General features: G+C 31.2%; 1 protein-coding gene across 1 annotated transcript in view; it reads right to left on the bottom strand.

The window, feature by feature from the left end:
• The window catches only part of LOC106619599 (protein tweety), a 141,952-nt gene that overhangs the window by 54,106 nt on the left and 60,077 nt on the right, over positions 1 to 27,769 (bottom strand). The window contains 2 exon segments of the mRNA XM_014237782.3: positions 144 to 238; positions 8,436 to 8,613. Of these exon segments, the coding sequence (XP_014093257.3) occupies positions 144 to 238; positions 8,436 to 8,613 (273 nt within the window).

Below are 27,769 nucleotides of genomic sequence, written 5' to 3' on the forward strand. Positions count from 1 at the left end.
GTTAATATGAAATTACGTATTAAATGACAAAATTACTGTCGCATCAGACGACTGTAGTATGTTGGGATCAGCTGCCAGCAACAGTGCGGTTTTCGCGAGTAATTTCATGTCTTACATGTCAATATACTTATCGCTAGACTTACCTGTCTTTTTAAATTGAGCACGAGTCCTTCGACTTGTTTGCCGGAACTAAAAGCCTGCAGCAGGCCATTGTGGAAATCATCGTTACCGTAGAGACCTGCAGAGGCAAGAGAGAGAAAGAAAAAATATTAAGAAATGAGTTGACACCAAATTGCATTAGATCCATAGTTGGTAATAAAAGAGAGTGCATGAAAAAGTACCGCAAAATAGCATACTTTTAAGCGCTATTATGTGCATTGAGTTGATTAGATTATGCAATGCATAGCTGTGGCATTGCCACAATCAATTGACAAGCTTTGTACTGCGATAAAGTAGCTTAGATTACTTAAAGCGAATATTGCATTGGATACTTTTAAGTGTCATTGATATTTATTGCCATATTTAAAAACTGAAAGAAATAAAACTTAATATTTTCAATAATAGTTGATATAAAGTTTTGTGTTATTAAATATATTATATATCAGGTTTTTTGTTTATTTCTGAACGCCTAAAACTGTGCATCATATTAGAGTATATGACCCAGGAAAACTTGACAACCTCGGTGGCAAATTGGAAAGTAAAGTTTTGATTTCAATTATACTAACAAAAAGATGAAGTACTCTTCACCGGCAGTAGTAAATAATACAGCTGTTATTTAAAAAAAAAGCATACCTTTGGGCAAAGCGAACTGTGCTCAGCTAAGCCGTGTTTTGTATATTTTTCTAATTTAAGCTTTCGTTGCATATTTTCAGGCGAAAAACTTTAAAAAATAGGTGTTTTGGAGGCAGTTAGAGAAGTTTTTTTTGGTATTTTTCTTATTTGGGCTACTCAAAATTATATCAGTTGGTTTTCGTAAATTTCGTTGCATATTTTCAGGCGAAAAGCTTTGAAAATTATGTGTGTTCGAAGGCAGTTGGAGAAGTTGGTTACGTTAATTTTCTATATTTCAAATTTGTTAAAGTTATTTTTTAGATAAAACTTTCCCCTAAAAGTATACTGCTATACTTCTAAAATTTAATGCTACGATTTGGGTTATTTAGGTATTCTTGAGTACACGTCTAAATGTATATACTAGCAAAAATTCTGATAATTACATATATGCATTACTACATAATTGACACTTAAATAAGTGCAGTTTGCGCATAATTTGCTGAGTGCTTTCAGTAAATACAGGCTTTTCAGATGCATATCTAGGCTTACCTCAGCGTTATGCTTGCATAGTTTGAGGCATACCGGTGTGTAAACCAAAAATTCACATATGTTCAGAAATGAACTAGCAAACTACAGCGCACCCCTTGCTGCACGCAAAATGTAGGTCAAGTAATATGCGTATGCAATATCAGGACGCATTTATCACTGATATGCATTAAGCGAAATCTGCTTTTAGGTCTAAAACCAATATTTATGTGGAGCTAGTAAGACGCAGATGCATTAGATGTGCTCTGATTTATAACTTTAAACTATTTACTAAACTAGTAACTCCCTAAGAGTAGCGGATTTTGTATGGCTTTACTTTAAGCGTTACTTGTATGCACTATGCATGCCTAAAAGTATGTTTAAAGCATGCATGTAACATAATTTCCAATCGTGGTAGTCAGGAAATGTAATGTTCACTTAAGTTAAACGAGCATTTTACAGTATTTACACTGGCTGCAACATTCTTCATTCGCTTTACGACTTCAACTGAAAACTTTAGTATACCTTTTGTGGCTTATGAAGTTCGTAATTTCTATACACTTAGTTTTAATTATCAATAAAATTTTGAGTGAACTTCAACGAACGACGAGTATATGCTGTGTAGGTAACAAAGTTTTGCAACATGCAACATAACTTTTCACAGCATTCGGTATGCAGAATAAGTATGGTATAGTATGGTGGAACGTATGCTGCCTGCAGATACGCAACATAATGCAATTCATGAGAGCTCTTACGTACTCATAACAAGCATTTAATAAATATATTTCTCTCTCTGTGTGTGTGCTAAATACTGTCCAATGTTTTTAATGCATGCAGTGGGCGGTTAGCATACATTTGTGCGCGCTAACATCTACATATACCATATAGTTTGCTGTAAACTTATACAGAAATTTCATTTTCATGTGTTAGTGCATGAAATATGCAATAGAATAGTGCGCGCGTCCGAGATTGTGCCTGGCAGACACACATACAGACCTGCGCATGCATGTTAACGTCAAATTTATGTTGCATATTTTTATGCGCAGCAGTGCTTGTGTACGAGCATAACCATATTTTAACTTAAAAATATTATAAATCATAACTTTTAGACACGAGTAGTTGTTAGTTTATGGGTGTCAAACGAGTTGATTGCGTTTCAAGCGCAGCCCCTTAAAACATGCAAAGATATTTTGCAAATATAAATAGCGTATGTGTAAAAGTATGCAGCTGTATGTGCGTGCAACGTTTTGCTGCAAGTGTTATGCAAAATTTAATGTCAAACATTTAGAGTTTTCATTAAATATTAGTTGACGTAACAGTTTAAAGAGGCTGGGCGAGGTACAAAGTATGCAGTTTGTGGTAACTAACACATTTTAGGTGTTAAGGGGTTGTTAAAAAGGCACGTAAGAGGTTTTCAAGCATTTTTCAAAGAACAACCTAAAAATATGCAAACTTTTTCTTATAACGTAAAACATTTTATAATAAATTATAAAGCTTTTGAGTCTATAAACAATTAATTATCAATGTTCTTCTATCAAAGAAGATTTTTGCACTTCACTCTACTAAAATATTTGAAATCTCCTAAGAGTATACAACGTTTTCTTTATGACGCAATAAATCTTATATTTAAACAGTAGTTTCTGATCATGAACTATTAGTTTTTTTCTAAAATAAGTTATTAACACTACACTGCATAAAAAAAAAATTCAGATATACGAAAGCTATGCAATGTTTTCTTTATAAACTATCTTTTATTTATAATCTTCCTTACAAAACTAGCAATTACTTATTTCTCGTTACAGAAATTACTCTACTCTTCTTAAAATAAAATTAACATAAATATATTCTACTAAACTCATAATTTCTTAGTTATGGAATTTTTAAATTGTTAAAAATATATCGCCTAAAAGTATGTAAAATTTAATGTTGCTCAATTTACAACTTAAACAACAAAATTTTACTAATTTCTCAATTCTACTAATAACTAATATTAGCTAGGTTTCTAAAAAAATCGACCTTGCTCCTAAAAGTATGCATTTCCGGACATCGATACCACATTGATTTGACAGATATATAAGCCATATGTATATATAGGAGAGAGTTAAATGAAAAAATGTTAGAAAAAATACACAAACAGTCTTCCGTCATCCATAAAATTTCACCATTTGAAAGCATTGAAGCCTGCTCTAGAGAGTCAGCCGAAATAAACTTGAGCAGTTATACTCTATTTTTTTATTTTTTTAATTGTACTTTCTCTTTTTCATTTTTGGCTTGTTAACTGTCACAATTAGTTTCAGCAGTTTCTCCCCACTTATTTAACCGAAAAGCTTCATCAGTCATGCTGTTCATTTACAGCACAGCTGGAATAGTTTATGGCAAGTCAAAAAAGTGAGCAAAAATAGTTGAACCACAAGCAGGTTAATCAAGTAACCGAGCTCGGAATGCGAAAAGGCTTCACAATCCTTGGTTTACACTAGAAAATAAAGAAAACACAGAAGTAAAAATAAATATATACTCGAGTATTTATATACTCTAAAATGGAGACACGCTTGAAAAGCAAAATATAACTAGCATGGCATATCTATTGTATCTTCGAAGTAGTCAGCTGCATATGTATGTACATATGTACAATCCTGTCACACTCACACATATTACTATAACGAGAATTTACTTGCTGTTAACGTATTAGCCGCAGCCAACACAAGTTTATACGAAAAGCAACAATAATAACAAACAGCAGCTGCCACTACTACTGCTGCTAGTGTTGTTTGACAAGCACAATAAAAGCTTTTAATTAATTTACACTCAAAAGTGAGATGAGCGACAGATCAACGGCAGCGGTAGGAGGAGAGTGGTGAGTATAGGCGTTAAAGCTCTTATATCTACAAGTGTCTATGTGTGTGAAGCTCTGTGTGTTTGTGAATTTTCTTGTTAGAAAATTTTAAGAAAAAGTAGTGCAAAGAACTAAAGTCAATAAGCGGCGTAAGAAGAAATATACAAAAAACTCGAATTGAGAGTACATACATAGCTTTTGTTGAAATAATGAAGAGCTGATATAGAGTGATGAGTTGATAAGAAATGAAATACAGTTGGACGTTGGAATTGAATTTTTTTTTGGAATATTTTTTATTTTATACTAAATAAACATAAAAAAATAAAAACTTACTGAATAAAAATAGTAATAAAAAAAAATTGGAATATATTGTAAAAAAAAGAAAATTGTAAAAATACTTATATATAAATATTTATATATAAAAAGTTAACGAAAAAAGTAGTAAAAATAAATGATCTAAAAATATTACAAAATAAATTTAAATTTTATTTATTATTATTTTGTTAAACTAATAAAAAAAAGTGTTTAACGTCCTTCGTTTAACGTTAGATCATTTATTTTGTAATATTTGTTTAGCTTGTAAAATTTTAATATTTTTCTAATTTTTTCTTAGTATTTATCCTAATATTTTAATTAAAATAAAATAATTATTTTAAATTAACTTAAACTTTGTATTTGATTTTTAATAAATTTAAATTTAGTTTGTAATATTTCTTTAGCTTTTTAAGTTTAAATATTTTTTATTCTTATTTTTTTTAAGTTTTTCTTTTTTGTGTTAAGTAAAATTGCGTCCAGACTTTTTAACATAGATAATTTTTAAAATACATTTGCAACTTTTTAATTAACATCATGAAATATTTTGCATATTTAAATTTATAAAATTTTCAAGTGTGAATAATTTATATTTTTTATTAAATTATACATTTTTTTATTATATTATTCATTTAAATGATTTAAATATATTTTTTATAAAATATCTTTTTTTTTACAAAATTAATACTTTTAAGTCAGGTTTTAATAAAAAAATTCTTTTTAAATACATTTTTTTTCTATTTTTATTATTATAACATTAGTAATTTTTTTTATTCTCTTATTAATTTAAATAATTTTTTTTTATTTTATATATATATATACATTTTTTTACAAAATCAATATTGGTTTTTAGTTGCATATTATATATTTTAAATTGTCGGATTTTCAAAAAATGTTAAGTTCAAAAATTTAGTTTCTAAATTTTAATTAAATATGAGATCTTAAAATGTTGCTTTAATATAACTTCTCAAATAAATAATTTTTAGTTTAAATAGATTTTTTTTATTTATTATAAAACATATTTTCTTTCACAATATTAATACTTTGAAGACGATTTTTAATTTTTTGTTGTTTTAAATAAAATAATTTTTTAAATTGAATATTATATAATTTAAATTGTCGATTTTTAAAAAAATTTGAAGCTCAACTAAGGGAGTTTCTATTTTTGAAGTTATGATGCTGTTTTATGTAATACATATTAAAATTTCTTTAATATAACTTTTATTTATTTTTAGTTTAAATTGTTAATTTTGCTTTAATTTAAATTTCATTTCATCAAAATTTAATTTAATTTTGATTTTTTTAAACGTTATTTATAATTATTTATATATAACAATATATTAAATTTTTTGAACTTCGGCTATTTTTAAATAAAAAATTTCGTTTCTAAATATTACATTAATTATTTTTTATCTAATTGACTATTTATGATTTTAAAATTTTTAATTGAAAAAAATTTATTTTATTATTATTATTTATTTTATTACTTTTTTAATAAATTTAAAATTTTTTATTTTTTCTGCAATTAAATTAAATTTGATTCAAATTCATTTTTAAATTTTACATATCTTGTTTTGTTAAGTTTTGAAATTTTTATTTTTTTATAATTTGTGGTATTAAATTTCTTAAATTGTTAACTGAAACCTATTTTTTTAGTTTAAGCTATTTTAGATTTAATTTTTTTTTGTAATTTCTTTAATTAAAATTAAAATTTTTCTTTATTCTAATAAATTATTTTTAACTGAACGTCTAAATTCTTTTGATTATTATATTATTGTTTTATTTTATTTAAAATTCAGTTTCTTTAAATTTTAAATGAAATTACTTTTGATTGCTTTTTTCATATTTAAGTTGTTGATTTTTTTTAATTTAATGTTTCTTTTCTTTTTTTAAATTTAAATTACTTTTTCTATTATTTTTATATTTCTTTAAGTAAAAGCACATTTTGTTAACATAAATTATGACGTACAGAATTAAATTTTTTTAGAATAAAATATATTTCACTTTTTTAAATTTAAAATTTTTAACTTATAAATTTAGAATACTAAATTGTTTAAAATTAATTTAAAACTTTTTAAACATTTCTTTTTATGCAAGAAATTTGTTATTTTTAAACAATTTATATTTTGCTTAAATTATTTTCTTCGTTTGCTTCCACCGTTTCTCCACATGGTATTGAATCTTCTCCAATTGAACGTTAAATACCGGATTGCTTGCAAATTCTACTACTTATTGCTGTTGTTGTCGCAATAATTGCACACCAATTATGCATGTCGGCGCAAGCAAATGTCAAAAGTTTAATTGCAAATAAAATGTCTGCTATTAATTATAGTCAATTAAATGCATTTGCTATGAGAAAAGTCAAAGAAAACCGCAAGAGTAATTATACAGCAATACAAACATAACGGCTTGACTAACGTTAGGTTTGTAAAATTGGAATTTTAAAGAATATAGTACAGCTATTGTTCTGCTAACAACTTTTGGTTAGGAATAAATTGAAATAAAAAAATATGTATATATAAATGCGCCTAAATGTAGGCAATGAAAAAAGTCACGCTCAATTGTCAAAGTACTTAATGTTTTCATAATATTACAATATTCTAAATTGAAGCATTAAATAATCAAATTAAGAAAATTAAATTTACTGAAGCGCCTAAAACTATGCAACTTTTCTGCGCCAACTTTAAGCACATATATTCAGAGTAGAGTTATTAATCTCACCAAAACAACAATAACAGCACTAAATCTTACCAACACAGGCGCACTAGTTGGCTGTGCGTCCTAAAGTATGCTACAAAAAACTCCTATTTTTATTTATCTGATAAAAATGCATGAGAAAACACAAAAAATAATGACTTCGCACACATACACTCACGCATGCACAAGATGTGGGAGTGACGATAAAATTGTCAAACTACAAACCGTAAAAAAGAGGAACTGAGGTAAATACTTGAAACGTGAAAGTAAAAGGTGCAAGAGAAGCGTAGAAAAAGGTTGTAAAGGAAAGCAAAACGCGGCAACAAAAACAACTAACAATGACAGCAAAACAGTCGTTAACCTCTATACTAAGTGCACGAGAGGCTGGTCTTACTTTGTGCGAATTTATGTGCGTTTTGGTTTTTTGTTTTCACTTTTTTCTGCAGCGCTAAATTGCAGCATTTGTTGTTGCGCACTGCTAACGCAGTTTTGTTTATGTCTAACCTGGTGCCGCTATTATTTTTTGGTGCTCTGGTTTTTATTTTTATCTTTTCAATTTATTTTTAAATTTTATCTTCGTTTTGCTTTCTTTTTTCACTCGCTTTTTTCACAATTGTCTTTTCGGTCACATGCAGAGTATACTTTTGTACACGAAATTGTTTTTCTGCGTTTATTTACAATGTTTTCGTGAAAATTGTTTTTGTTGTTGCTGCAATGCACCATCTACCAAATATTTACGCTGGCAATTATCCAATGAAAATCTTATCTTTTACATGACATATTTTATGTGTGTATGTGGTATGAAAATAAAATGGCAAAAGGTAAAAAAATGTTTTTCTTTCCAATAAGAATAATATGCACACTAATTCGAGATTAAGGTATGATAGTTTGAACTTTAAGATGTTATGTAACATATGTGAATTTAAGTCATTAATTTTTTACTATTTTTTGCTGCTTATTATTTGCTACGTATTAAATTTCTATAAAAATCTTTTTTAAAACTAGTTGAGAATTTCATATCAAAAATATCTGACGAATGAAATTGGTAGCAAATATCCAGGCACTTTGGTTAACTTTTACAACTTGATTGGTGTTCAAGTCGCACAGCGCCCTCTATATGTTAAAATTTACACAACTAAGTACTTCCTTATGTTCAAAGTCAAAGTTTAATTCTAATCTGCCAAGCTACATATCCATTAGGTTAACTGCACTCTTTTTCATTCTCATTAATTTTACGATCGTATTATTATTTTTTTAATTTTCGATATTTATCAATTTTTTTAATTTAACTACTTACCCAAACCAATAGCCGCGCATGTCATCAATGCAATTATGACTAATGTGCAACTCTGACAACGCTGTGCGCTCGGTTTGCGTGGCTTACGATCGCAACAACGTGTCAGCAGATATAATAGCAGACCGAAGAGCGATAATATGAGTAGACCGGCGGGTATGGAGGCGAGTATGCCCAAGCTCTGTAAAGAAAAAATATAAAATAAATAATTTGATATTGTTTTGAGAGAGACTCTGGCAATTGGAATATATACAAGTATATGAATGGAGGATAATGTTAAAGCTCGGGAGAGAAAAAGACATGCGCTGATGGAATTTTTTTTATAGTGATCGCTGAAGCAAAGAAAATTATATGGAGACAAAGATAGGAAAAGTGGAAAATGGTAGAAAATGATAAAGAGAAAGAGTATTAGAAAGATAAAGAGAGAGAGTTGCTCAAACTTCTTAATTTAGAAATTTCACTTTAGTAAAGTTTCACACTCTTTATTTATATCATAAAAAAAATAAACTGACTCTAAACCATCTCGATTCTGACGATCGAACTGGATCTTAGCAACAGCAAGGAAAAGGAAAAATATAGAATAAAAGCGAAAAAGAGTGTATAGTACTTAGAGAGAGTAGCACTGCTGAAGCTTCTTAAATTCGAACTTTTTCTTTTGTCAAATTTCACACCCTGAATTCATCGAAAAATAGACTGGTTCCACACCCTCTACATGCTAGCGGTCAAACTGTTGTAAGCAACAGGAAAAAATAGCAAATGAAAGAGAAAAAAAAAGTATAGTAGAAAACTGCAAATTTTCTTTAGTCAAGTTCCACACCCCTTTTTCTTAGAAGAATAAACAGGACCGGTAGAATTGGAAATTCGTTACAGTAAAATTTTCGAACATCTTGGGAGTTTTTTTGTAAATATATTTTTACTCAAAAAACATTTTCTTATGATCGAAATATAATATTCGATGCTTTCGAAATTGAGATTTTCTGTTTATGATTTTTAATGTTGTTGTTTTTTTTTTAGTTTTTTTGAAGCACTTGATAAAGATATTTTTGCAACAACTTGTTTATCTATTTCAAATGCTTTTTGTTGGAATTGCAACTACTACTGACAGTAGCTGCAAAAAGTCAAGTAACAGCTACGCAAAGGCGAGTTCTTTGCTAAAAGTTATTGTCGTACATTTTTTCTTCTACTTTTAATTTTACTTTATTTCCGTTTCTGATCATTGCTACAATTCAATACACTTTTCCACATCATTGATTGTAAGTCGCTAAGCGCGTATTCGTGTTGCTTTGCTCCTTTCGTGCACTATTGGCATGCCTGTCGTCGTCGATGCTCAAAAAGCGAAACGGCAAAAGCGCGAAAGCCAAGCAACTTTTTAATTAAACGCTGTTAAGCGGATTCAACTGCAAGTATCGGAAATTTAATTAAAAACAAAAGATATTCCCCTAACTTCCGATTTTTATTATATTTATGCTGCACTTATTGCCACCACCACACAATTGGGTTTTGTTTCTCTCTTTTATTTACTTCAGTTAAGTGTGGAGTGTTTCATGCTGCGCAGAGTTGGCGTGAAGTTGTCTATTTCCGCTTTGCGTGAGTAAGTCGTTAGTTACAATTTCGACGTTTTGCTGCATGGCGAGTTTTTGTGCACTGAGAATAGATGAAGCGAAAGTTCAAAAAGAGATAGTTATACCCTGAACAGGGTATATTAAATGCATTTATAAACGATCAATATCGATTTGAAATTTCGCATACGCCATTTTCTCCCCAAGAGACTGTTCATTTGTCGGAACCGCCGATATCAGACCACTATAGCATAAAGCTGGCGTACAAACTGTCCTATCAAAATCAAGCTTAAAATCTGTTTTTACACTTTAATGCTTTAAAAAATGCATCTGTTTAGGGTAGCTTTTGTGCAGTTGAGGTAAATTTTTTTTCTTCTTATATATTACCGCTGAACTCATAAAAAATTGTTTGTGGAGTTATTTGCTCTAATTATTTCATATAAAATCGATTGAAATTTAAAAGCCAACCATGCTCAAGATAAAGTCTTGAATGTACCTTTATGGAGGCGTTATACTAATTATAAGAGGTTTATACTGCTTTTTAGCATTTTCGAGTTTATTTTAACTTTTTCATGAATTTTTGAATAATAATTGTAGTTTTAATTTTACTTAAAAAAAACCATATTTATTTTTTTAAATTTTTTGCAATTTTTTATTTTTATTTGAAAATTTTATAAACTTTTTTTTTTAATTTATATTAAATTTTAAATTTTTTATATTTTATTTTAATTTTTATTATTATTACTTTTTTGTAAATGGAATTAAAAAAATTATGTATCACAATTATTATTAGAAAAACTAATTAGTTTTATTTTTTTCTTTATTAAGCCATGTTCTTTGGTATTTCTGCATCTTGCGCACTTTGATTAAATTTTTTTTGGGTTTTTTTTTATTTAATTAAATATTAATATTATTTTTATTTTTTTTTTTCATATTAAATATTTAATATTAATATTTATTATTATTTTAGAAATATATTTATATATATTATTATTTTAGAAATAAATATATAAGTTTAAAATTTTTTTTCAAAAATTTTCCTATAAATAATAAATAAAATATTGCAAAGCTAGATATTTATAAATAAATAACAATATTAAAGATCTAACTCTTAAGTATGTTTGGTTTAATGAAAAAATAAATAAATGTCAGTGTTTGTGTTGTCAAAATGAAAATTAAAATAGCTTTTTGCCCCAATTTTTAAATTCCAGTGAAATATTTATAATATTTACCAAAACAATTATTATAATACAAAAATTTTAAAAGTATTATAATAAAATTAAGGATCTAAATTTTAAAGTTTTTCCACACGAAAATTTTTTTTATTTGCAAAATAATTATTTATATAAAATTTTTTTTCTCTCACATTCTCAGCACCCTTCACAATTATTTTATTACAAGATAACTGCTGTTTGTGCAACTGCGAAAGTGCGAACGGAAGGAAATGTGGGACATAAAATTTATGCAATGCTTTGCTAAGCAATTTATTGGAAATTCAATCAGTGTTTTCACGCTATGAAAAGAGTGAGCTAAATAATTTAACTTTATTGAAGAGAGAAAATGGGTAAAAAAGAGTGAGCGGAATTTTGTGCCGGTGAATTTTAACTTATTTTAGTAAACCAAAACAAATTTTTTTTTTTTAATTAAATATTTTTAAAATTTATCAATTATTTTCATGTATTTGCTTTGTCATAACTGTTAATCTGGTTGAAAGCTCATACATACTCTTTCCATTTTGCCATTTAGTTTAAAAAATGTATGCAAAATAAAAAAAAACAGCGTGTCATCAATCAAATTTTATTGCCTACTAACCGCAGCGCCGCAAAAACAGCCACTTGGTGATATATCATATACATACTTGTATGTATTATACTTGTATATACATACACTCCACTCTTCCGCCAACCATAGTTTTGCAGCCATATAGTTTTATCTTTTATAGTTTGGCACTTGCAAATTTATCCCTTACTAGTTATCCCTTTTGCACCGGGCTTTGCGGTCAACGCACTGGCCTGTGCAACTCTGTATGTACGCATGTTAGTTTTGCTGTGACATAAAGCTTGACGCCCACATAGCCAAAAATACATATGGCGGTGTTGTAAGTGCGCCTTTAATGACCCAGTGGAATAAAAATGCTGGATTTATTTTATGTTAACCACAAATGTTGGGTTGTCGGACACTTTCTGTGGAGCTTTTGTTGGCGTTGGAGAAGCGTTGAATGTTGATGTTACTTCAAATATAATTTGCACGTAGAAGGCAAGCAATTTATTTAATCTGTTTAAAGCTCTTCAAATAAAGCGAATAAAATGAAAAGGGATTGATGACAATTGGTTTGTCTAATAAACTACTTATTTTCCAATTTATGGAACTCACTAATAGCTGCTTTATTATATGCTCTATTTTCAGTGCGAGCATTATGTTAGCAGCCGAGCATTATTAAAGAATAAGACCGGCCTTGCTTTAGTATCTAGAAAATGCCTTTTGAATCCTAAAAAATTAACCTATTCAATTAGATTAACTACAAAAAGCTATCTAATAGAACGGCTTTATCTTAACACTTTTGTCTTGACGTTTAAACTCGCTCAGAAAAGCAAATTTCCAAACTTTGAGAATAAAATTTTTATTTATCTTCTCCAAACACCCATAACTTTCTGGTTAACTGAATTTCGTAGAAGCTCAAAGCTTAAAGCGCTACTTTCCAAATGTTTATTATGCCTTCGTTTACATAGATATTCTTGACAAATTTTCGAAAAATTAGTGTCATAAGACCTTCATCCACAAAATTTTCTTCCGAAATATAAACCAGTTGGGCTAAGCTAACTAAACTAAACTCTCGAAACTTCGAAAAAATCGATACCAATTTGATTAACTCAACTCCAAGTAAGCGTAAAAAGTCTCTACTAAACTTTCTAGTTTACATATTTGGTAAATTTGTTAAAACTTTGAGGCTTGATCAAATTGTTTTACAGCTTAAAATTGGTAGTCAGATGACCTTCTTTAGTGTTCTTAAGTAGAGGAAAACAGTTTTGAGACGTCACACTTGAATAAATTCAGCAGCTTTTCAGCTAGTCAACAGTCTGTTGCAAAGAATATATAGCTTTTCATTGATATAAAGCCAAACTGATTGACCTGCGAGCAAATCTGCTTAGCTCGTTCGGTTTCTGGAATTGCCGTTTTGACTAAAATGGAGTCTAAATCCGAGAGGATTCTCCACACACACATGTGCTTGCCGTTTTGATCGTTTTATTCTCGATGTCTATAATCGAGACAAGTTGCTTGGAATAATTTTGGAACTGTTCTCAACTGTGGCGAAAAAAATCCTACACCGTCTGAAATCTTCGGCCCATGTGAAGTGTATTATAGTGTATTATTTATCTTGTTTTTTTTTGTAATTTTTGGTTTAACTTTTAAAAATTCTTGCATTTTTCAACCACAAATATTTTTCCTCCATTTTCTTGTTTAAATATTAACAACCGCACTCTAAACTACTATTTCCGTGCATTCGGTTTATTTACTTACAAATAGTATACATTTTAGTGCACACACACACACACGTATATGCACAGTTTACAATGCACTTTGTTGTTTTTGTTTGTATTTTCTCGACAATTATCATTTGCGTTTATTTATAGTTGCTTTTGCGGTTTTGCGGTCGTGGTCAAATTGTTTTAAATCAATTTTATTAATTTATATGCAATTGCCAGTGGCAAGAATGACTGCTTGACCAATAACAAACACACGCACACTCGTTTAACTGCAGCGACATATGATTGAACATAAATATATGTATGTATGAATATACATTGTACACATACACACTCACATATAGAGCAAAAACAATTTGATCCTTGTAAATTGAGCGCAATAATTTAATTTATGCCAAACAAACAATTGTACGCCAGCATCGCTGTCGCAACATCACACCTCAGCCGCCAATATCACTTTCACGTCATTATAAGCTTAACTATAGCCGCTCCCTGCACGCTTTTACTTTATCTCTATATCCTCTGCCTGTTTGGCCCATAATTTTCCCTACTCAACCTTAACACACATATAGCGTTTGTATCATGCTCATTTAACATTAATCAGTTAGTTGGCTCTGTACCGTCGGCAGCTGGCTGGTCAATTTGTTGTTGTGTCGCTCGGTCTGCCATTTGGTTAGTCATTGGGTAATTTTTAATTAACCGCCAGCGTGTATTCTACTATAATGAAAGTTTGCAAGGCAGAAAAAAGATGTGAGACAAAAGTTGGTCGTTGGATATGACTACAAGTCATTGCATACAAGTATAACTGTTGGTTGTAATAACTATCGCAATAACTGTTAAAAACGTTATAGCGACAAAGTTAACATTAATAACTGTAAATTACGTGGTTACGTGCATTCATAATTACTTTTATATGTATATATTAGCCTTACTTTGCATACAGTGTGTTTCGTGGGAGTAAAAGCTGCTGATTTTTAGTTTATTAAGGCCGATTCACATACAACTTTCCTCGCTTTGCGTGACAGTTCATACTAAAGCAACGAAGCGCAGAAAACAATGGGTATGCCACAATGAACGCTTTGCTTTCAGTGCTTCTCTCTATATAAAAATGGCGCCTGTTGCTTGACAAAGCGTAAAAAGATGAGAGTTGCCCAACATTTTGCTTGGTTTCGCGTCGAAAACTTTTTATGTGAACGTACTCATACAAAAGCGTACAACGAACTTTTCTGTCAACACAAATATCTGATGCAAAGCGAAGCAAAAGTTCTATGTGAATTGGCCTGTAGGCATAAGTAAAAGTATGATGTTGCCATATTGAAGCAATCTTGTATTTTCACAATTTGTTTTCGGTTCTAGTTGATTTTCGAGTTTTTTGAGACTTATTATTAGGTTAGGAAATTTTTAGAAAAACATTAGGTGCCATAAAAGCTAGAAAGTTGCCATATTGTTATATTTTCACATTTTATTTTCGGCTAGGAAGGAGTTTTGAGTTTCATTTTTACTTTAAAAAATTTTATTATGATGTAGTGAAAACAGTTTTTTGGGCGGATTTTGGTTTCGGACCCGTTCTAGATCCGAGGATTTTTGAGTTATTATATCTTTTTTGATTTCCTCAATTTTTAAACTATGTATTTTTCAGTTCCAAGTGTTAACATGTTAATGCCACGGTATTTTTAACTTAGATATACTAAGCTGACGCCGATTAGCAAGCTTTAATCGTAAAGTTTATCCAATCTGGCATCCTTTTGGAAACGCTTGATACCCCTGCGATTTTCGTAAGGTTTTGTAAATTTCTCACGTTTGACCGGTTTAGTCAAAGCTTCTTAGAATATTGCTGAAAATTGTAACACGACTTAAGCATCCTATATAATGTCAATGCATTTAGTAAAACTAAGAAGCGTCAGTGATAATAATTCTACAGAGATTTTTGTCTTTCTCAGTTACTTGGCATGTTTCCGAGATTCTATGGCTGTTAGCTGACTCAATATCATCATATAATTGTTTTAGATGATTTCAACTATCAGCACAATCAATCATCACCCAGCTAGAGACGATCCGTGAGATTTTGTTGTACTTAAAAAAAAAATCATAGCAAAATTCATAGCAGATTTGATACGCTGCGTCTATTAGCAGTACAATATTTTAAAAAAATATTTTATTTAATAAATTTTGGTACCAAAAAGTACAATTCTGCGTTATTCCGTAAGTAAAAAGAAAATGTAGTACATGTGTCACCCTGTAAAATTTGAAAACTGTTAATATGAGAATATTATATAATTATGAGAATTTTTCTACCTCAGAGCACAGTTTTGGTATCATATTATTAATAATAAAAAATTAATTTTGCACATGTGTCACCCTGTAAATTTATGAGAATGTTTCTACACTAGAGCACATTTTTACCATTAATTATTTATTAGAATTTATGTAACAAAAATTATATTCTACTCGAGAATATTTTATGCTTTTTGAAACACCCTGTCTGCAAGCGCTTACATCTGTATTTAAGCAATTAAACGCACAATGCAAAATCACTTTAAAGTGTCGCTAACGATCTGTAATAAATTATGCTGAATTTGTATAGTTTTTGTCAGAAATTTCTTGCCTCTCCTCAGCGATATGTTGCGAAAATAAAGCGGAGAGTAGCGCTTAAATTTACTTGCAACTGAATATTACATAAATAAAAAAAGCTTAAGTTGGATACGGTGATCATTTACTACCCCACACATGTATTTTATTTCAATTGAAGCTATAAACTCACTTTTGCAATTGGCATCAATTCGCACAACCTTAACCCGCATATGCCAATCAATCGTTTAGCGCTCATATTGAAGCAATGAAGCATATGCGCCAATATTCAATACTCTTCGCTGCACCGGCACTTGGCAAATCACAGCCGCTGTGCCACAAACACCGCACCCTCAACGATTTAAACATAAGCATGCATAAAATATAGGTTATACGCGCTCTATGACGTATGAGCGAAATTTATGTGATAAATGTGCAAAAAATGCAAAAGAATATTGCAAAAATAAAGTATAACGCGGAACTCCTTGCGATTGCTTGAGCTGTTGGCAGAAAATTGACGGCATAAGGATGTGACAGATACTTTTATGGATCTCAATTTATTATTTTTATGTGAGTTAGAGCATGGAAATATTACGGCACGTCGAGGAAATAATAGCAGCAAAAAGGAAAAAATAGCAATAGAAAGTGTAAAGGAAGTAAAATATTAGTTGAAATTATAAAATCAAGGCAAAAAGTATGGTATTTGCAAGAAGGTATGAAGGAAAAGACGAAAACGACTTAAAGATTAATTGGATATCAAGGAATATATTAACTTTACTAAGAGAATTTGCTTTGAAGCAATTAAAGAATGGCGATTGCTCAAAAAGAGAGAGAAAAATAATGAAAACCCGCAAAGCGAAGAAAGTAAAGGGAGAGCAAGCGAGCTTATAGACATCAGGTACTCGGAATACTTAACTATGGTCCATCGCAAAAACTTAAATACCTAAAACGAAGAACTTAGCTTCAAGCAGGTACTGAGGTGGAACAAATTTACGACATCACAAGAATCTTTCGGTTTCTTTAGAACAGTTTTTGTATAATATTCTTAACTAAAGATATAAATAATTTAGATTATCAACGTAAACTTAAGTAAAATGGGACTTAAGTGAAGCTTCGATGAAGAGAGAGAAATACTAAGAATGTAAAAGCTACTGGCACTCTGCGGCAGTCACAAGAAACGCAAAGAGGCGGTCTTTAGAACCACTTTGTCAGATATTCTGAATAAAAGATATTAATATTTAACTACACAAGTAAACTCAGAAACTATAATATCAGTAAAAGCGCGAGCAGGGTCTAAATTATAGGTTCTAACTAAAGCTTTAAGAATATTAAGCTTAAGATTTGCTTAAAGCACTGATCAGCAGTTCGTGCAGCTTTATTAACTCATTGAAGTGCAAGCACAGAGTTGCATTACAGCACTCATTTGATGTCTTTAAAATATTGCATTAACCACTTGAGAATTACAGACTGGTGCTGAACGTACGAAATGACAAGTATGCGTACAAGTGTATACTTGAACTTGATACTGTTAATAGAGGCTTTTTCAGCTTGACAAGTGAATGACCAGACGCGTGCTTTGTGACCAGAGGCGTGCTTTGTTCGTACGAATACTCAAGTGCCGTTGTGACTCATTGCGCATCTACGAAATTGTTGCGACGCGTAGAAGAGGAGCCGCCATAAAAAAAACTAAACTTTTGTGTGAGAAAAGCATTGCACTTAAGCCGCAAACCATACGCACTCAACGCGAACTGCAGGCGTCTGCCGCTAAATGCTTTGTTGACCGCGTGCAAATGCTGATCATAACAACTTAGCGGTGATTAAGCGACAAACGATGTAAATGAGCGACACAAGCGACAACACTAATAATAACAATAAATATGGAGAGGACAGTGGGCGCTCGTGGACTCTTACATTGCGTGCTATTTTACGCAAGGCAACCAGCTTAGTGGTAAGCAGCAGTTGACACCAACTGGCACGCCGCAAAAAAATTAAAAACACTAAGGCACTAAGAAAGAGGAAAATAATAACATAAACAACAGTAGAAAGAAAAAACAACAAAGTCATTGGAAAAAATGCAAATTCATGTTGCAGCAACGCGGCGCTGTTGGCGAGAGTAAAAATCAAAGCATGCAAAAAGATTGGCGTTGATTACTGCTGCGGTCGCGACGGCGACTGCTTTTGGTGGAGTTGCCATCCCGGTGCGCTTGGACTGCGTAAATAGCGGATGCATGACTGCACAAAATAGCGCAACAAAACAGCAACAACAAAAGGCATACAGCCTAGCGCTAACCGAAGGAGTAACAAAGAAATGCAATGCGGCCTGGTGACGGCAGCAATTGACGACGACGCCTGTGTGGCACAGTTGTGTGGCAATGTTGTGTACCCGGTGCGGCGCTGATGGCAACGCGAACGATAACAGCTCGAATGTGTACGCGTGGTTGCAATAACAATGCCAATGCTGAGCAAAAGCCGGCATTTGAGACATAGAGCTCCACAGCAGCAATGAAGTGTTGCCTGCGAGATAACGAACTCGTATGCCCCCAGTGCAGGCTGTCGAGCGAGCTGGTTGACTGATGCGAGTACAGTAGTCGAGCATATACTAAGTATAGTAGCCTTAGTAAAGTGGGAGCTGTGCCGCAATCAGCGCGCAGTAGCAACGCCCAGCAGCAATCGCGTCAAGCGTGGTGTAACGTGCTTTGCATGGTAATGCCTGATTGAAAACCGAGAGTCGCATACATGCATGTATACATGGTCGGTGGGATAAGACAGTAAATTGCTAAAAATGCAACTCTGCTACTTGCAACTGGCAGCTAAAAGATTAGCACTAAAATCAAGTTTCATCTTTTGGATCATTTTTCTCTTACACCAAAATAGATTCGAAGAGAGGAGAGCGTATGGGATATTCTGTATCCAAGTAGAGTCCATACTATGCCCATAGCCAAGGTTAGTCGTCGCGAAACTCTAATCGTTTAGAGCGACCGAGTTTGTCACTCCGCTGCAATAAAGAGGCAAATACTTTATTCGACCAGAAACTGTCGATTCGGTGATCTAACTTTGCGCAGCCCTTTAGCAATAAAAGATGGAGTCTTTTTTTAATTAAAGTATAATTAATTCATATTATTTCGGTGTGGCCACAACCCGAAAGTGTTTGATGATATCCTACCGCAATTCGAAGGAGTCTATTTGGCGTTCCAATATGACTTATATAAAATATGAGGCTTGTAGGGTACTATACACCATATATTACTGAACAATAAAAGTTCCGAACTCTATCACAATAGGTCAAAACAGTTCTTCAAACCCACGTTCGTGAAAAAAAGTAACCAAAAGTAGTGTCTCAAGGGTAGGTAATTTGGATTCGATTTTTTGCGGGTTTCCTTGATAAAGTCAATGAGCTTTTTTGATAGTAAAAACAACGCACTGACTTATCGTGTCCCCCTTGCGCGTGCATAAACCTATTTTGCTTTCTAGCAGACGCATAGCTTGACTATTACTGCTGCTGCGGTTGTCTTTGGTGTGGTATTAAGCTGTTTCGCATACACGACAGTGCCTCGACTAATCCTTTTTGTTGCTTTTCTTTCCACTCAAATGAAGTCTGCAAGGAGTGTTTAGTTGTGTGGGTTAATGTGCGCGTGTGCGAGAAATTTGCATCAGCTGAGGACTGTGCCACACACTCTCGCCATTTGCCATGCCAAGCGGCGTGCTGGATTTTATTTGCGGCGGTGTGAAGAACATGGGGACGAGATGGAAGAGCGATTAGTAGTAACGATGAAAAGTGAGTGCAAGTGTGTTGCTCAGCCGTGTGTTTTATGAGGGCTTTAGAGAATTCTATACAGAGGAGACTTTACTTGCTATATTTTGGTAAGAAAAATCGATGGAATCTCGAAGACGATTTTCAAGTCTTTAGCTCAGTTTTTGCACAACTGAGTTACCAACTAGTTTCAAAGAACTTATCAGAGAGCAGGCCAAATTTTATATTGAGGTTATGGTGGCTGAGGTATTCCGATGAACAAGCTGCCGTATAAACGAGGTTGCGGCCTATTGTAGTTAACCAGAGGTATTTAGATAGATCTTCGACTATTGAACTCAAAGAGAGATACTCTCTATATAAAGAACGATAAACCCGACAAAAAGACGAGAAATAAATTTTTTTTTTTGGTATTTTAATGGATCTCCCTTGAGGACCTCGCGGACTCGTCAAATGCAAAATAAAATTCGACTCGTAACGACTTTTAATTTGATCTTCTCCCCCCAGGCAATCATGAATTTGTATTTAGTACAACTTTTGACCTACTCTTTAGACGAGAGTAATGATGACTTCACTGATTACTTAGTGGGTGCCAGTCTCGGACTTGTAGTTTTTGCTCTATGGTCGAGAAAGTAATTTCTATCGACAACATATCGATTTGATTCTTCTGTTATGAATACGTGAGAGGTTATGTTTATAGATTATAACGAATTAAATCTTCAGTCATGAGCATTTGGTTTAAGGGTTCGTTATTTTTACGACGAAATATCGAATTACGTTCTTACTCACGAAGTTTTTGGGAAGGTTATGTTTAGAGTTATCGATTTTCATCGACAAAATATAGAGATTTTTCTTCTTTTATGAATATTTGAGAGGTTATGTTTACGACCATAGACAAAATAACGAATTAAATCTTCAGTCATGAATATTTTGGTAGTGTCTGTTAAGGACTCGTGGGGTTTATCGACAAAATCTCGAATTTATTCTTTATTTAAGAAGTTTTGGAAAGCTTATGTTTAGAGTTATCGATTTTTATCGTGCAAATATTGCATTGGTTCTTCTTTTATGAATATTTGAGGTCTCTAAGATTATCGACAAAAAAATGGAATAAATTATTTATTCATGTATATATTTTAATTTTATTATTGTGACTATCAACTTTCATCAATCATAAATATATTGTATGTTTATGATTGTGGTTATCGATTTTGAGCGAACAAATACGAAAAATCGAAATTTATTGTGTTTTACTGTTTCACAAGTTCTATCCCCTTCTTACATTACCAACAACAAAAATATTTACATCCCTTCCAACCCCTTCTCACACATTCATCAGCGCTCCCACTGATTACAATACACTGATATTCGATTTGCGATTGTTTCCAACGAAAGTAATGGCTGCACATAAATTTTTCCCGCTTTTTAATCCACCCACCGGCATTCCTTGTTCAACACGCTTGTAAGCACATTTTGTCTCTTTTACATAAATAATGTCATATTTTTCACACACAACTGCTGGATTTGTTATATTTCCTACATATTCTCTACATTTACGCGAGTGGACACAACGAAGCGCGTTGCCGACGTGCAGCAAACAACAAAAAAGTGAGAAGTCAATAACAAACGACGATGGTGCGCAAGGAGCGAAGCGCTGAAAATTAAAATGTCTGTACAAATAAAATAAAAATAAATTTTCTTACGACAAAAATAAAATAAAAATATATTTTCCGACGACAAAAATAAAATACAAGAAGTAAAAAGCTAAAATGTAAATTGCTAAAAATACTATAAAATGTCCATTTGCCTTAACTACGAATAGCCTGGCAGCACATATGCGCACACAAAAATGAAGTGCGAAGATTGGAGTAAAGGTTGCCAGAGTTTTGTTAGCCAAATTTATGGCAACTAAAGGTACAGGCGGGGTCAGGAGCCAGGTTTTGCCGCCAATATTTGGCTGCCGCTATACATATAGATATAGAGATATATATATATATGTATATTTATGTGTTTGTTGGTATTATTGTAGCGAAAAGTGATTTGTATGCTAACCGGAAATATACTGAGCTGCGAAGTTTTACCCAAGCACAAGTCGGTGAGCCAACGAAACGAGAAGTATAACAAAAAATTGTTTGCTCATTCCAATGGCTGCCTCTGTAATCCTTGCTGCGCTGGCGTTTGCAATGCGAAAAATTGTGAAAATGAAAACTACAAATAAGTTATGCAAAATGGTAATATTTATATATTTAAATAAGAAAAATTATAAATGGGCGCACACGAGGAAATTTATATCTGGCGGCGAGTATGCAGGGTTGTATTTTGGAGACAAACAGTAATATGCTTACACATAGTTACAGTTATATAAAATGTTTTAACAGATTTCTGTCTATTTGACTGTTACATGTTGCAACCACTTGAATTTTGAGAGGTTATTCCTCGAAAATATTTCAGCAAGCGGTAGCAATGTTGAGTTTGGGTGGGAGTGGTGCTATGTGAAGTGATAATCAACTGGCGCATTGGATAACTCAATGCATATATGGCTATGCTACGATCATCGCAAGAAGGCAGCGTAGCAGAAAATAGATACAAGGACCGACTGGCGTAAGCAAATTGAATAAAATATATTACACCATTAGTTGAAGGCACATGGCAGCTCTTTTTGCTCCGAAATACACGTCAAAAAGTTTAAAACCTCAGTTAGGTGGTTATGCCGAGTTTATTCTATATTACGACCCCGAAATTAAGTACACACTAAACAGTTAGGTTTAGAATGGAGTCTTGACAATTCTTCAATTTTTAATTCTAAGAAATCAAGGAAGGTAATATAAGCATCCAAATCGTTAAACCAATCTGTAATACACACTTATAAGTGTATATCATAGCGCAGGAGAATAGAAATGTATCGGTAGGATCATTTTGAAAGAACATTTGTTTTTATCAACAGCATTAAGGAAATGCGCGTTTATGAGAACTTCGCTGCTAACTATCAACACTAAGCTGCTCTTCGCATTGCTCTGATTTTTTAGCATTACTTCATAAATCGAAAAAGGCGTGTGTTCATCTATATTCTCAGCCTTATTTCTTAACTTGGCAGGACTTGTTTTTGATTTCTGAGTTTATGTGCTGAATATTCTGCTAGGGTTATAAAGGTATCGTCAATAAAAGCAAGTACCGGTCTCAATGTTTCAAGGCGTTTAAAAATATATGATTTATTGCTAGAAATATTCCTCACTAATCAGCCTTAACTTATTATTATTATAACTATCTATAGAAGGCAGTATTGATCACTAGCATCACCTCCGGAATAGAAAATGTTTGGCTTGGTATACTTAAAGCGAGTTAGAGTGCAACTTCACACCATGCTTTACAGCATTTGACATTTAGCTATGATTTACTTAAGCTGAAGTTAAGTGCAGAAAGACAAAATTCTGGCGAAAAGTTGCACGCTTATGTTTTTGGAATCAGAATAGCGAATAGTAGTTTTGTTAGTAACTTTTCTGTAGTGAGATTTGCTAAATCAGGAATGTGCTAATCATTATTATTTTAGTCATACTTTGGTGACTTTTGTCGACATACTTGTACTTGTGATACCAGCATGACGGAATGCCGTAGCGAGACTATATTTATAACAGACAAAAATGTCAGAGACCCTATTAAACTAGTTTCTAAGTATTTGAGATATCGAACTAAAATTTTGTACACATTCTTTTCTCACCAAGAAGCTGCTCATTTGTCGGAATTGCCGCGATCAGACCACTATAGCACATAGCTGCCATACAAACTGACCGATCAAAATTAAGTGCTTGTATGGAAACAGTTTTTAATTAACGGGATATCTCCATGAAATTTGGCATTAATTATTGCCGAAGCCAACGTCACAATCTCCGCAAATATGGGCTAGATCGAACCACTGAAACATATAGCTGACATACCAACTAGCGTATCAACATCAGCTAGCAAGACTGCAAATATTAATGCAAAACTTTCCCACACGCAAACACATTTATGTATATGCTGCGTACGAAGTTGATTAATGCGCACAATTGTAGCAATACTTTTCGAGTGTTGTATGTATTTTGTGAAATTTTATGTGCGAGAAGTTCGAGAGAGGCTTAATTGCACTACAATTTTCAATGGTCACAGTATGCAAATAAGAATCTGCAAATACACACACAAACCTACTTATGTTCGTATATAGAAATATGCACACGTAGGGGTAGACATACACACTCACATACACATATTTAAAATTCAATCAACAATTTTAAATGAGCATACAAGTGGTCGACGTCCTTTCTTGCATACAAAAACACATACACAGATACACACACGTACACACACAAACAAAGCCAGCTACAATCAAATACACTCGACCTACGCTACAAAGCCGCTTTTAGCTTTGTAGTGCGAATTTGGTTGGGAAAATTTATTTCATTTACATTTTTGGTCGACTTGATTGAGTTGAGTGGCAACGCCAGACAGGAGTGTGTGGTGTGGCCAAGTGCCAAGCGTGCAGCGTGTTGCTAATATTGCCTTTGCGCCAAAGGATATGTGACGTGTGCAGGCAGCAGTGTGTGCGGGCAGCAAAGCGCAGTTAGTTGGGCAAATGACAGGAAGTGGTGCTTTGAAATTGTATTTGCATAAAAGCGAAAATACACATATATATATATATTTTAACATGCGGTTGCAGAGGTTTTGTGGAGGGCGCCGACAATGGGCGACCACTGAAGTTCTGTGTTTAAAGAGCGGAAATTTATAGTTATGCTATTTTGCAATTTTATATGCATGTATGTACATATGCACATATGTATTGTTGCTTTTTAAATTTTTTTGATTTGGTTGGCATAACAATTTTGAACAAGAATTAACTTTTATATATTATTTTCTTAATTTATTATTTTTTAAATGCGCCATAAGACTAAAAAGCAATATTAACTTTAAAATACTCTTAAATGCGAGTAGCTATCATTTGATACCCACACTGTAGAGTTGTAATTTTTTGTGGCAGACAATGCTGATTTTTAGTTTAAATTGTTTTAATATTATATTTTGTTCGCTTATAATGCTGATTGCTTGAACATATATATTTTATAACATAGCTAAATAAAAAAGCTTTAAAAAATACATATTTTTTTAACCAATTAGTTTACAGATGCTGGATATACTATATTGCTAAAAAAAACAATATCAATTTTAAAGTACCTTTAAAGAGTTTACAATTGATACCCTCGCTGTAAGCTCATAATTTTTGTATAGCAAAGTTGCCATTAAACCTTAATAAAAATGTTAACTTAAATACTATTTGTTACTCTAAAATTGCTGAAAAAATATTTGGAGGCTGCATTTAATATTTTTTACTATAAACATAAATTTAAATAATAATCTAATAGTATTGACAATAAGAGAAGGTAAAAAAAATATGAGAAAAAATAATAATAATAATAAAAAATAATAAAAAATCATACATAAAATATATTGATTTATTTTTATTCTCACTGCTATTTTTTTAACAGCTGGCAACTGTACCATAAAATATTTCCTATCGTAAAAGTTTTATTTAAAATCTTCAAAAACGAAACGCTATGTTTAAATGTGTTACATTTTTTATTTTTGAAATAAAATATTGAGTAATCTTATAGTTGGTAACTCTTTTACGTAATAAGAGAAAATATTATATATATTTTTTTTACAACATCTAAATAGGGTTTTCAAAAGTAAAAAAAAAATATAATCTATGGCACTAAATATTACTTAAAAAATTTAAAATTTTTAATTGATTGGCAACACACTTTTCAATTTTTTATGCAACATTTAAATGGGATTTTGAATAGTAAAAAAAATTAAATCTATGACAATAAATATTTCTTATAAAATGTAAATTTTTTAAATAAGTGGCAACCCTTTAAAACACAACAATATTTTTGGAAACACTCATCTTTTAGCAAAGCACATGCTTTGTTTTAAAATGTGGAAAACTGCCATTTTTAACGAACAAATCTTTTGAACGAAAAAAACATTTTTGGAAAAAAAAGGTTTTTAATTTTTTTGTTAAGATGCAATTTATTAATGGCAATAATAAATTAATAATATATTTTGTTAATTTTTATATAGGAAAATTTTGTAATAATATGTATAAAAAATTTTGGTTTGATAGCAACTCTATTATTTTTTGAAAAAATGTAACAATAATTTTGAACATAATATTTTTATAAAAGAAATAAATTGCTTATTTTTTTAGCTTTGTTGGCAACCTTATTAAAAGAAATATTCTTAACTTTTTCCGAATTATAAGCATTCATTTGTGTTTAAGTGATCACATACAAATGCTTTCATTCAATTAAATTATTTTCCATTACACAGCCAACGAGGCTAGGCACAAATTGGTCAAAGCTCACATCAATTTTGATTGACAGTTGATTGAAACCGAAAAAATACAAAAAAAAATCCTAAAAATATTGTCATGATAAGTAACAAAAGCTACAACAACTAAACCGAATTGAAATAAAAATGTGTTTTTGTATTATGTGGCACTACTGGCTAGACTTTACATCGAAAATAAATTTTAAAAAAATTCTAAAAAATACCAATAAAAAAAACATTTAAAACTAATATGGAAAAAAGTATAATATTTAACAGAAATACTTCGTTAGCTTTGGTTATTATTAATTTTTTATATTTCTTAGTAACTGTCTCAATACTTTATTTCTACTAGAAAATTCCACCGTTCCGCCAACAAATGACCCTTTGTATGTGCTCTCTACTGACTTTATACTTTTTGGCTTGGCCTCTTCGTGCTTTACATTAACACTTTTGTGTGGAAAATTGCAATTTTCTTAAGAGCCTCCTCTTCATACTTGAGTGGCGCACTACTTGCTTTGCTCACCACACTCGCATAACCTTAGCTATAAAGCTCTTCCACTTGAAATTTATGGATTTCTGCAATGACTTGTAGTTTTGTTTGCTTTGTGTGTGCGTGTTTGGTTTAAAATAGAGATTTGAGTGCTTCGATAGACTGCCACTTCATATAAGAGATAAATGCATTTTTTATTATTAAATGCATTGTTAAGTGTGCTGAATTGTTGTTATTGTACGCAGTGAGTTGATTAATGTAATTAATTGAAGAAGGAAAAGATTTAAAAAGTAATTTAAAAAATTTGTGAAAAAAAATTTTAAAAGAAAACATTTTAAATTCCTAACAAAGCTATTTTAAAAAAATTTTATTAATAAAATTAAATTTTTCGAAAAATAAAATTTTAAATTTATACGAAAAATTTAAAAAAAAATTAGATTTACAAAAAAAATCATTAATTTTGGCATATAAAATTTTAAATCCATAAAAAAACTATTTATAAAAAATCTTAGCTTAAAAAATATATTGAAATTTTTCGAAAATTAAATTTTAAATTCATAAGAAAATTATTTTTAGAAAATTTTATTTAAAAATAATATATATTTAAATTTTTCGGTACAGAACTTTTAAACTTTTTCTATACTACATAAAAATATTAAAATAATTAAAAATATTTTGCAAGTCTGATATGACTTCAATAATTTTTTTTTTATTCTAAATAACTTTTTCTGAGCATATTATTTTTTACTAAAAATATTAAGTGATTATAATTTTATGTAAAAACTTTGAATTCTTAGACTGATAATAATATATATCCATGTGTATATAATTATGATTTACAAATTTAGCATAATTAGCAAAAGAATATTTAAAAAAAAATTTTTAATTAAAATTTAAATTAAAAAAAATTTAACTTTTTTAATTAAAATTTAATATGATTTAAAATTTAAGTTTTTTCCGCAAATAATATTTGAAAAAGTTTCTATAAAAAAATTTAAAAATTAAAAAAATACAAATATTTAAAAATATAAAAATAACAAGTAAGGAATTGTTAAGTTAGGGTGTAACCGAACATTCCATACCCTTGCAACTTGCAACTTGGACAGACGGAGGGACAGACGCTCACCCAG

Source organism: Bactrocera oleae, chromosome 5 (assembly GCF_042242935.1).
Source record: "Bactrocera oleae isolate idBacOlea1 chromosome 5, idBacOlea1, whole genome shotgun sequence".
NCBI classification, from domain to species: Eukaryota; Metazoa; Arthropoda; class Insecta; order Diptera; family Tephritidae; genus Bactrocera; species Bactrocera oleae.